The sequence below is a fragment of the Podarcis melisellensis genome (genome assembly GCF_964234715.1).
Source record: "Podarcis melisellensis genome assembly, chromosome: 2".
NCBI lineage: Eukaryota > Metazoa > Chordata > Lepidosauria > Squamata > Lacertidae > Podarcis > Podarcis melisellensis.
The window spans coordinates 71465640-71477935 of record NC_138529.1 but is presented as its reverse complement, the minus strand read 5'-3'; the positions used below and the strand labels follow the sequence as shown (position 1 = coordinate 71477935).

Below are 12296 nucleotides of genomic sequence, written 5' to 3'. Positions count from 1 at the left end.
TTGGGGGGGATCAGGAACAGTGCAAAGTGAGAGGAGTAGACAGATAATATCATCAGGCTAGCAGAAATGCCTGTGATGATGGAAGAAGAAGAAGAAGAAGAGTTTGGATTTGATATCCCGCCTTTCATTCCCTTTAAGGAGTCTCAAAGCGGCTAACATTCTCCTTTCCCTTCCTCCCCCACAACAAACACTCTGTGAGGTGAGTGGGGCTGAGAGACTTCACAGAAGTGTGACTGGCCCAAGGTCACCCAGCAGCTGCATGTGGAGGAGTGGAGACGCGAACCCGGTTCCCCAGATTTGGAGACTACCGCTCTTAACCACTACACCTCACTGGCTCTCACTGGAGTGATCTGCCTAGTGCTATACAGTGGTACCTCGGGTTAAGAACTTAGTTTGTTCTGGAGGTCCATTCTTAACCTGAAACTTGTCTTAACCCAAGGTACCACTTTAGCTAATGGGGCCTCCCACTGCTGCCACACAATTTCTGATCTCATCCTGAAGTAATGCTCTTAATGCGAGGTACTATTTCTGGGTTAGCGGAGTCTGTAACCTGAAGCGCCTGTAACCCAAGGTACCACTGTACTAAATTTCTTCCCCTACATCTGAAACTTGTGCTTTGACACTGGACTATGACCCTGTCCTTTAATAAAATGAGAAAACCTTGCTATATATACACTCTTGAAAATACACCATTGTAGCCCAGTGTTGCCTGTTCTGGGTTGTAATGACTCCAGTCTACGGTCTCAGGAATGGGTGTTCTCCTGCTTTGCCACTGAGATCTTTTAAGTGGAAAGTCTAGGAATTCAATTTAAGGAAAGTCTAAGCTCCCTCTCAGCCAGGAGGGTTTGAAACCACAACCCCATAGACAACAAGCAAACAAGCGTGCCACAATTAGTCCAGTGAGTCATAGGTGCAATAGCCTCCACATTGTGGCATTTCAGGCAGCCAGCACATGGCTGCTTATTCTTTGAACTGCGCCCGGGATGACATTCTCATTCAACTCTAACGAAAGCATGTGAAGAATCATGGCCTTTGGCTTTGACTCTCAAAGCAGCATCATGGTGCAAGTCTCATGGGCTGCCAGCAGAGTGCTTGTGGGAAAATAATAGACCTTGTGCTGCCTGGAACTAGGCAAGATAGTTTATTATTTTATGGGTGACTATAAGGGACGCAGGTGGCGCTGTGGGTTAAAGCCTCAGCGCCTAGGACTTGCCGACCGAAAGGTCGGCGGTTCGAATCCCTGCGGCGGGGTGCGCTCCCGCTGCTCGGTCCCAGCGTCTGCCAACCTAGCAGTTCGAAAGCACCTCCGGGTGCAAGTAGATAAATAGGGACCGCTTACCAGCGGGAAGGTAAACGGCGTTTCCGTGTGCGGCTCTGGCTCGCCAGATGCAGCTTTGTCACGCTGGCCATGTGACCCGGAAGTGTCTTCGGACAGCGCTGGCCCCTGGCCTCTTGAGTGAGATGGGCGCACAACCCCAGAGTCTGTCAAGACTGGCCCGTACGGGCAGGGGTACCTTTACCTTTACCTATAGTATATACCCATCTAGATCTAAGACACGTGACTCACTCTCATTCAGAAGTGACAGGGTGGGATCCTCCCTGCTGAGTAGTTTGCTGTCAAGGGCACCTTAAGGTGTGATCTTCTCAGCTTATTACCATCTAGTTCTATGTGGAGCATACTGGATATTTAGGATGTCTTGAAAAGGAATTCAGGCTGTCAAAATAAAATAAAATAAAATAATCAGGTTATGGCTGGGAATGGATTAATAATAAAATTGTGAGTCCCGTCCCCTTAAATAAAGGTAAAGGTAAAGGACCCCTGACGGTTAAGTCCAGTCACGAATGACTCTGGGGTTGTGGCACTCATCTCGCTTTATCCCCCCATGGCATCTCAAATACACCCCCCAATTATTGTTCTTTTTTGGGTGGCTTGTAACTATTTCAGGTATGACATTTGTTGCGGCCGTGTTCGATTCACTCCCAAGCTTTATGAAATTGTACTTGAAAGGGGTAAAATCACATGAGAGTATTTTTTTTTTAGTGGGGTGAGAGTATTTTTTTAGTGGGGTGTGTGATTCTGATCTACTCTTGAATTAAAGGAAGAGCGAAATTCCAGGAAGAGGACGTGCCTTATTTTTCAGCAGCAATGACTCCACTTTCTGCAGAGCGTTATAAAATTGCTGTCGTCCAACTATTATTTATTTCCCAATGCTGCGCCAGGAACAAACGTGGGGTGTAAATCATAGGCTTTTTCAAAACTTCGGCGGAAGGAAACCATCAGCCTAATAAAAGAGGCGGCCGGCAGCTGCCCCACTACTCAAGGCAGGGAAACGTGCTGCTGCTGCTCCTCGCCCTGTCTGGGAGCCTCAAGAAAGAAGCGGCGGACGCTTGGCCCCGCTTGCCAAATGGCTACTAGCAACGCCCGCCAGGCTTCCCCTGGTGCTCCCCGCCTCTACCTTCCTTTTCTGCCTCCGCGTTGGCGTGCGGATTTCTCCGCGTGTCTACTGGGCTAGGATCATTGCAGCATCCGACGTCATCCGCCCCTGATTGGCAGGGCTCCGAGGCCCGGCCCTGCCCTCCTTCGCTCTGATTGGCAGAAGGACGCGGTCCGGCCCCGCTTTCCTGGAAAGTTCTTGGAAATCTATCAAAGGTATTTCCTTGAACGCAGAGAGCGGCGGCAGCCAATGCTGGATAAGCCTGAAAACAACCAGCAACTTTTTCAACCGGATCCCTTGAAAAACCCTCTCCCTTTCCAGCTGGGGGACATTTTGGTGATCTGTTGGGGGGATTATTTTCACTCCAAGAGAGCAAGCTTGACAGCAAGGTCTCTGCTACGGACGCCTCTATTTATATATTTCTCTCTTTTTTCTTGTTAATGTCGGCACAGTGATGTGAATACAATACAATTCCAGGAATCCACCACTTCCTGGAATAGATTAAAAGGGAGCAAACAAAAGATTACTTAGTAGTGGCTTCCCCCCTCCCAGAGCTTCAAGATTACTTCAAGAGGCAGCGTCGAGGCGAGCTGCAACTCTCTCTGCTCACTTCTTCCACGCGTTTAAGACAAGAGAGAGATTTATTTATTGAGACGTATTTATTGATTTTTCTTTCCAGTTGTTGCTGGTGATTTTATACGCCACCGGGAAGGAGATTTCTTTCCTTCTCTCATATTCTTTTCTTTTCCCCGTGTAATTTTTTTTTTTAAAATTCACCTCTGTAAGAGTTCAGTGGAAAACTGCTAAGGTTACGTACCTTTTCTTACTCGTAACTTGCTGAGCAAAGACTTTCTGGATACCTCAAACTGTCTGCTTTTCAGCGAGTGATCTCCAAGGTGCTTTTGAGAAGCTTCTGGGTCTTCATCCAGCCTTCTTTTTCCGAGTCACTTCCTGGCCGATTGTGGTACCTCCTGTTTGGGAACAAAGACCGACCATAAAGAAGAAACCCAAAAGAGGGAGAGCTTTTTCCCCAGTTCCCCGAAGACTTGATGCTCTTTCCTTGGTCCTGGAGTGACATGATCCTCTGTGTTCAAGGGTAAGATCCCTCAAAGACTTTGCAATTTTCTTATCCCACTTTAAAAAGTACTGAAAAGGTATTGTGGAACAAGTCCTCAAACCCCCTTTTCTTTAAATAAGGGATTTCAATTCAAATCAGTGTGTGTGTTTAAGTTACTTTATTTCAGTTGAAGGTCACCCTTTGTGCAGGTTCCCATTTTAAAAAAGGTAAACATGCAGCACATCAAGTTAACAAAATTCAATACGCTTTTAAAAGAAGTGGAAGGAAGAGAGTTGCTGTTTCTATTGTGCGTGTTTGATTAAAGACGAACAGTGCAATCTTGTACATGTCCACTCAGAAAAAAGTCCCACTGAGTTCAGTAGGCCTGACTTCTAGATAAGTGGGCATGCAATTGCAGCAAAAAGGCTTTATAATCTTACTTAAACTGAGGAGCGGTGTGTGGGGATCAACTGGAAGACAATTCCAAACATACAGAAAATACACTTGAGTTGGTACAGAACAGTTTGTTGTGAGTAGTGAAGGGCTACTGTTTTAACCATCTTCAGATAATTAAAAAAAAACCAACACCACTGCAAAAATATACATAGATTGCTGTAACTGATAATAGCTTATCTACCCAAGACTCACTCTCTCTCTCTCTCTCTGTGTGTGTGAGATGTATACATGGCACGCTGGTCACGCAACTATCTACATGTTACTGCATTTGTGAAACTTAGGACAGCACAATTTTTCAGTTTGACTAGATGTATCCCACTGTTCTTACTATCACACCAAAGAGTCCCAACTAGAACTCATACTCGTGTTGCCAGACTAACATTTACAGTTACTTCAGATATCAAGGGGTGGTACCTGTACACTAAGACTGCATGTTGTCTGACATTCCACACTCAAGCAATGTAAAATACTTACCTAGTTATATAGTCATTAAGAGCTATGCCATTTAAAACTATTCCAAAAGAGAATCTAGAAGTTTTTGCCCCTTTCCACTCTGGCAGAGGTGGGGGTTTCCACCTCCTCTATTGCTTCTATGTATTGCTGGCTAGACACCACAACAATTTTCCAGTTTCTTTGTTTTCATTGCTAATACTTTCTGTTCGTGTGATGAGTCTCAAAACACATCTTCTCTAATTTAGTCTTTGTCCTCATTCACACCATACATTTAAAGCACTACAAGACCACTTCAGTCATGGCTTCCCCCAAATAATTCTGGGAGTTGTAGTTTGTTAAGGGTGCTCCTCCCCCCCCCAAAAAAACCACACAATTCCCTGAGTGATTTTACAATCAATCCCTCTTCACAGGGAACTCTGGGATGGGATGGGAATAGGGGTCTCCTAACAACTCCCAGAATTCTTTGGAGGAAGCCATGACTGTTTAAAGCGGTATCATATTGCTTTAAGTGTAAAGCATTTAAAATGTAACGCATTTTAAAATTGCTATAATGGTGTGAATCGTTCCTCTTCCTCTGTTGGTTTACAGTTCATTTGCTTCCTGTGCTGGCTTTTAACCTGGGGCTCTCTAGAATTTTGTGCAGGTTAGAAGCCACTTGTCTCCTGCTCACTTAAGCAGAATTCCCAAGGGAGAATAGAAAAGCACTCAATAAAGCCCAGGGCTGGAGAATTTCCTGAATCTTCCTATCTTGCCATTTAACTTTGGTTTGCTGGGGAAGTAAGCAACTCCAGAACTTTCAGCTTTAGTTTCGGGGCTGCTAATTTATTTTTTATTCCCCAGAACTAATAATTCTTTGGAGAAGGTTTGCAACCTTTCTTTAAAACTGTGGAATGCCTTTCACATTTTCCTAAGTAGCTCAGCTTGAGAAGTATACTGGTTGTTGTCTTGATTTCTGATTAAACCGTTGTTGCTATTTTGATAGATTCACCATTCCTTAATTTAGAACTAGCTAATAGACCACATGGCTCATATCTCTTTAATCCTAGAAAGACTGACATTCCTCCACAGGGCCCAGGTGATAGACATGAGGTTTGTCCTCAGAACAAACCTGCACAGTACATAGATCCATTGGGCTTCATGGATATAAGTAGAGATGTGAACCAGTCCAGAATGATCAACTACAGCACACTGGTTCTCAGTCTGTGTCCTTCCTCTGAGCAAAGAAATCACACTTTGATGATGTAGATGCTTTTCTGATACTCCCTAAAAGAGATACCTCTTTTTGCAGGGAGGGTACAATTTCATTTTTATTATTGTCCTGTCTGCCCTATGTTTATGCCCGGTCTGCTTCAGTTTATGTTCCCTCTCAGATCATATTTAGAAAGCTACTACCTCATTTGGCATGAACATTTTTATCTTCTTATCTTCTTGCACACCTTCTCAAAGATATTCCCCGGCTTACTACTCACACCAGCCTTTCTCGTATTCCCAGTTGCACTGGCAGAGGAAGGCGGGTGCGGTGCACACCAGGTGTCAGCTGTGAGGGCGGATGACATCGCTGTACCCCCCCCCCCATGCTCATCGTGCGGGTGGCAGGCCACTAGGGATGCTGCTGTGGTGGCAGCTCTCACACGTCTTCATCATTCCTTCTTTGCTGCAAATTGCCTTTCTGTCACACCCTGGAGCCCTTCACTTGGTTGAAGCACAAAATTTCACTCTTGTCTCCCTTTCATACCCTAGTTAAGCAGCCAGGATGCATGGACTGCAAGGACTGTTTCTCTAAGGAGACCGAATGCAGGGAAAGACCTAGCAAAAAATGGTATTACCATCACAGAGCACAGCATTACTCCCCCTGCTGCAAAAACAAAACAAAACAAGGGGCAGACTAGAATGCTTTTAGAACGTTATTTTAAAGAAGGGACATGTGTTGCAAACTCCAGGAATAAGATTTAAAGGACTGGGATAAGGTTATTTATTTCTACAAACAATAGAGGTTTGGGTTCAGTTACAGAGGAGACCGTTTCCACCATGCCAGGCCCTTTGCCCTCTCTGCCTAGTATTTGTAATCCCAGCAAGCAGACCTATGGTTCAAAGAAGCCCATGCCAAGTATCCAGTTCAGAAAATAAGATGGGTTACAGGGCCTCATGCCCTCTTCTCCTTTTGGCCAAGAAACTCTGAGGCCTTTAGAGCCTGCCAGCTGGAGTGGCTGTTTTGTTAGCTACTATTTGGGGTTGGTGCGTAAGGCTAGCTCATTGTCTGTTTGCTCATATGAGTGGTAAACATCCATCTCTGGAGGGTGAGAGGAAAGAACGACGACGTTACATCTTGTGCAAGAAAGATGAAACCACACAACAAAAGCAGAAGCTGATATTATTAGGATTTCCCTCCACCCTTACTATCAGAAGCAGATATACGTCAGCTTATTAGGAACTGATTTGGCCATTCTGTTCCTATAATATATGGGACAGGGTTTCCTAAGAATCTCTGGATTTTGTTTTGTTTTTTAATCTTTTAAATTATTTATTATTTACATGTGAGCCATTAAAATATATGTACCGTATTTTTCGCTCTATAAGACGCACCAGACCATAAGACGGACCTAGTTTTGGGAGGAGGAAAACAAGAAAAAAAATATTCTGAATCCCAGAAGCCAGAACAGCAAGAGGGATCGCTGCACAGTGAAACCAGCAATCCCTCCTGCTGTTCTGGCTTCTGGGATAGCTGCGCAGCCTGCATTCGCTCCATAAGACGCACACACATTTCCCCTTCCTTTTTCGGAGGGGAAAAGTGAGTCTTATAGAGCAAAAAATACGGTAGCTCTACTGAGTTTCATAAGCAATGCAAAGCAATGCAAAAACAAAACCCAGACTGAGAGCTTACAGTCTAAAGTAGGCAAGGAAGAAGACAGAGGAATGGGTGGCAGAGACAAGGACTGCAAGGTATTTATGGGCAGAGATGCTTAAACTTGATTCCAGTTGGGAATGAGAATTAAAGGTTATGCCGAAGATTTAAATATTTAGATTCCTACGCATGCATCAGAATTCCCAGGACTGCTCAACATTTTCCTCATGAACCAGATATTTCTGAAAACAGAAGGGCACTTTCATTTGTGAGCATGAACCCTCCCACCTCATTATCTCTCTAATTCTGTGGGACCCCACATCTCCCCTCCCACAGAAAAGTATTAAGAACAAAGCAGATTCAGGTAATTGTGACATTCAATGACATTTCTCTCTTCCCCGTATGGGTGGAAGCAAAAATGAGGGCATCACAACAGAGAAAAGATCAGTCCAAAGTGTACAGTATTCCCTATTACAGGTACCGTAATCTTTATGGACTGCCCATTATAGTAACATTCAGGTCCAGTGATGGACCTGAACCAACTGAATTTGGAACTGAGAACTCCTGTAATGAAGCCTTGCTGGTAATTACAGCTACTTCCTGCCTTTTCACTTTGTTAGTCATTTACTACCATGCAAATTACTGATACGTTCAGATTTGCCGGTTGCTATCACACCCCACTTTGGAGAGTAAAGTGGTTACACAAGGTAGAAAGAAACTAAGAGCCCGGGCCAACATGCGTAGGTGCTTTTGAAAGGCGGCATTAGAAAAGCTATGGAGTGGAACAGAATTGAGAAACTGAGTTGGCAAATGGTTTGCCTGAGAAGGACTTTGTCTCATGGTTATGGAGGAAAGGTGTGGCCCACTTCAAAACTTTAGCACTGTGAATTTCTAGCAATGTCTAAATTTAGCACACAAATCATATTTGTTACTGTACTGTCTGCCGCCTTGCAGTGGGTGTGTTCCAGATAAGGTTTTTGTGTTTTTGTGCATTTCCCCTTTTGGGGAGGTGCAAAAGCTTGCAGCTCAGAAAACAATTGCTTAGAAGAAGAAGATGATGATCTCGGCATTCACATCCCTTGTGGGTGATACATGCACTTTTCTCTGTGCTTTTTTTGTTGACGTCTTTAGACTTCCATATTCAACTGGGTTAATTGAAGGGAGCCAAGCAGCAAGACCACCAGGCTATGTGGAGGGGGGAAATACCGGTAACAGCCAGCAGAATACAGTGGTACCTCGGGTTACATACGCTTCGGATTACAGACTCCGCTAAGGCAGAAATAGTACCTCGGGTTAAGAACTTTGCTTCAGGATGAGAACAGAAATTGTGTGGCAGCAGCAGGAAGCCCCATTAGCTAAAGTGGTGCTTCAGGTTAAGAACAGTTTCAGGTTAAGAAAGGACCTCCGGAACGAATTAAGTACTTAACCCGAGCTACCGCTGTACCGATGGGATAGGATGGATATGTAACCTTATCCCTTGTTTTCATCAAGGTGTCGTTGACACTGCATGCAATGTCTGCCATGTGTTGGGGTGGGTTTTTTTAACCAAACAAGTGGCAGACTGTACAACCAAAGCAGAAAGGCCTTTTGCAAATGGGACTCAAACACTTTGACTTTGCTGCCTGTGTGCCTCACCAGCACAGCTGGATTTAGGGCAATGAAGGCCATTGCCCTGCACAAGAATGCCAGGCAAAATCATTCTTCTTTAACCAGGCCTTTGGCCAATGCCCCTTTAAAATGTGTTGTGGAAACGGCAGGGTGTGTGTGTGTTATTGGGTTGTCTTTGTTTTTGTTTTTATTACCCATTTCCTGGTTTTAATATTGTAAATTTATGCCCTAAGATCTATGGGTATAGGGCAGTATACTACTACTACTACTACTAATAATAATAATAATACACAGAGTGAAAGAAGGGAGGGCGCCCAATTTTGTCCTCACTCAGGGCGCCATATTACCAGAGTCCATCCTTGTTGCCAGTTCCACAGGTTTTTAGACACGTTCACTTGGGGCTAATGAACGAGCTTCCAGTTTGTATTTCCTGATGGGTGCAGTCTTGGTGGGTAGCTGGAAAAGAGTGGTGGGACATGGAACTGGCAGAGGAGGAGGAGGAGAGGGGCCAGACAATAAGTGTAGCAAGAACAGATCCGACTGTAGGCTGCCTGTAAGCGTATATGCTATTCTTTGACTCTTCAGCACTTAGAGACGTTGCGTAAGACGCGTGTACACCCAAAATCACTTCAACACTTTCCCCTGCGTATGTGTTGGTAATTATTATTCAGGCACAGTAATGTTTGAGATGCAGTAGAAAATAGAGCACTATATTTGAAAAGCATGAGAGTGAATTTTAAAACTTATTCCAAATTTCTCTTTTAGTGCATTTGATTTTTAATGGGATATAGTCAGGGAATCAAGTGAAGTTCTGTATGCATCTACTCAGAAGTAAGTGGATTCAGTGAGACTTGTTCCCAGCTAAATGTTTATGGGTTGCAATCAAAGAGAAAGAAAAAGACTGGGTCTGTAGGACCGAAAAGCCACAGGCATGGAAAGGGTATTTGAGGCTGCAATCCTATATACAGTAATCTAGGAGCAGTTCCACCAAACTCAATAGGACTCTTTCTGAATAGACATGCATAGGATTGTGCTGTCAGTTATCTTCTGTCTGGGGACAAGCCTGCAGGACCCCATTTATGTTTACTGAAAAGCATATCCCACTCACTTCAGTGGGTCTTAGTGCTTTGTGTGCTTATTATCACAGTTAAGTGGTGTGCATTTCTTCCCTTTCTTCTTCCTCTGTTTATCTGCTTGTGCAGTGTAAGAGGCTGTCACATAGTGGGTTAGTACAGTAGGAAGCAATTCATTGATGCAACCTGGTTGCCAGGCAAGGTTAAAAAACCCCAAAACTAATTCTAAATGCCCTTCCTTTCAGATCCCATCCTTTGCTGGCAGAGGAGAAGATCAGAAGCCTATCGCTTGGGGGCCTTGCAGCGAATCTGTCAGAGCAAGTCATGCAGCCTCTGTCAGTCACACCTTTCCAAGAAGAGCCTGCTCCACCCTTTGTGGCGCCCACACCGGACAACAGCCCGCCTCAAGCACGAGACCCAGAAGAGGATCTGCTATGCATTGCCAAAACATTTTCATATCTGCGGGAATCTGGTAAGAGCCCTCGGAGACTTGGTAGTGGAGCGTGCCATGTGTGCTAGAGGTGCAAATAACAAGGAAGTGGAAGCATTCATGCGGTTGATGGGCAACAATGACTGTTGAAAGCTGCTTGCAGTGGAGATATGGATGACACACCATTGGGTGGCAATGGCGACAGTTCAGAAGGGCATTATGGGCCTTGAGAACTGGTTGGCTTTTCATTAGATCTCAGTGCAGCCAGGCAAATGGCGCCATGTTCTTCTGAAAAGCTGGCTTGGGGAGACTGGACCTGCAGCACTACACCATGAATCCTTGCTTAGCTCATTGGCACTTACCATGTGGGCTAGTGGGTAGAGGGTCCAGCTTGGGAAAATGGGATCTGGATTCAAATCCATATTCAGCCACAAGGCTGCCTTAGACTGTCAGCCTGGATAAGTGGGGAAATCCCATAGAAGCCACCATGAACGTACTGCAGTGTGCAGTAGTAAACAAATACATCTCCTTTCCCTTTATTACTTTCCGTTATGATTGTAGATCAGGTTTTCTAAACTTGGGTCTCCAGCTGGTTTTGGACTACAATTCCCATCATCCCTGACCACTGGTCCTGCTACCTAGGGATGATGGGAGTTGTTGTCCAAAAGCAGCTGAAAACCCAAGTTTGGGAAACCCTGTTGTAGATCCTGCACTGAGCAGGGAGTTGGAATAGTGGACCTCCAGGTCCCTTCCAACCCTATTATTCTTTGACTAGTTTGTACTTTTTCTTCTATGTATTTCTTATCTCTCTGCCTCTCTTCTAGGCTGGTACTGGGGCTCTATCACAGCCAGCGAAGCCAAGCAGCAGCTCCAGAAGATGCCCGAGGGGACTTTCCTGGTACGGGACAGCACTCACCCCAGCTACTTGTTCACCCTCTCAGTCAAGACCAACCGAGGCCCCACCAATGTGCGCATCGAATATGCCGACAGCAAGTTCCGGCTAGACTCAAACTGCCTCTCCAAGCCTCGCATTCTGACCTTCCCGGATGTGGTCAGCCTGATCCAGCATTACGTTCTTTCCTGCACCGTGGAGAGCAAAACGGACGCACCTTACCCGCCTCCCATGCCTTTGCCTGCTATGCAGAAGGAGGTCTCGGCCGTGCACCTGAAACTCATCCAGCCTCTCAAGCGCAGGGACAGCCCTCCTAGCCTCCAGCACTTCTGCAGGCTACGGATCAACCGGTCGACTGCCGAGACAGACCAGTTGCCTCTACCAAAGAGAATGAATGACTATTTGAAACAGTACCCTTTCCAGCTTTGAGGGCGCTGCTGGTTTGCCTCAAGACAGACTATAGAAGCAATTTTTTAAAAAAACAAAAAACTATATACATAAAATAAAAATTAAAAACCTGATGGGATAGTGATGGGGCTTTTTCCCACCGACATGGTGTGGTATTATTTTAAGTGGGCACAGTAAGTTAACGGCCAGCAGAAGAGATGGCGTCCATTATACCCTCCCCGTATTTTCTCCCCAGCTATCCTAATTCCATTCCTGTGCCAAGGAGGAGGTGCTGGAATTGTGGCCATTCCAGTGCCCAAACCTCAGAGCTTCTCTTTATTTCCTGACTTTGTCTTTGAGGAAAACACACTTGGCATGTGCACACTACTTGAATTTCAGAGTCACCATCACATCAGGAATGTCGAAACATTGTTACTGTCGTTATTTATATCCATGGTAGCTTTTATTCTTTTTCACTACTACTAAGTATAATATAGATTACTACTACTATTATTATTACTACGTTTGCTTCTTTTTCAAACAAACCTGTAGCTATCCATAGTAACCCTTGGGGGACTTTGAATATCGACCAGTTAAGTTGCCTTGCTGTAGCCTTCTCCTTAATCTATGATTGTGCATTCGTACCCAGATGCCATTGGAAGC

General features: G+C 44.9%; 1 protein-coding gene across 1 annotated transcript; it reads left to right on the top strand.

Moving 5' to 3' along the window:
- The first annotated feature begins 2661 nt into the window (after positions 1 to 2661).
- CISH (cytokine inducible SH2 containing protein) lies at positions 2662 to 12170 on the top strand. Its single transcript, XM_081900387.1, has 3 exons — positions 2662 to 3531; positions 10170 to 10396; positions 11179 to 12170. The coding sequence occupies exons 1-3, from the start codon at positions 3485 to 3487 to the stop codon at positions 11673 to 11675; spliced, it is 771 nt and encodes a 256-aa protein (XP_081756513.1). The 5' UTR covers positions 2662 to 3484; the 3' UTR covers positions 11676 to 12170.
- Positions 12171 to 12296: the final 126 nt, after the last annotated feature.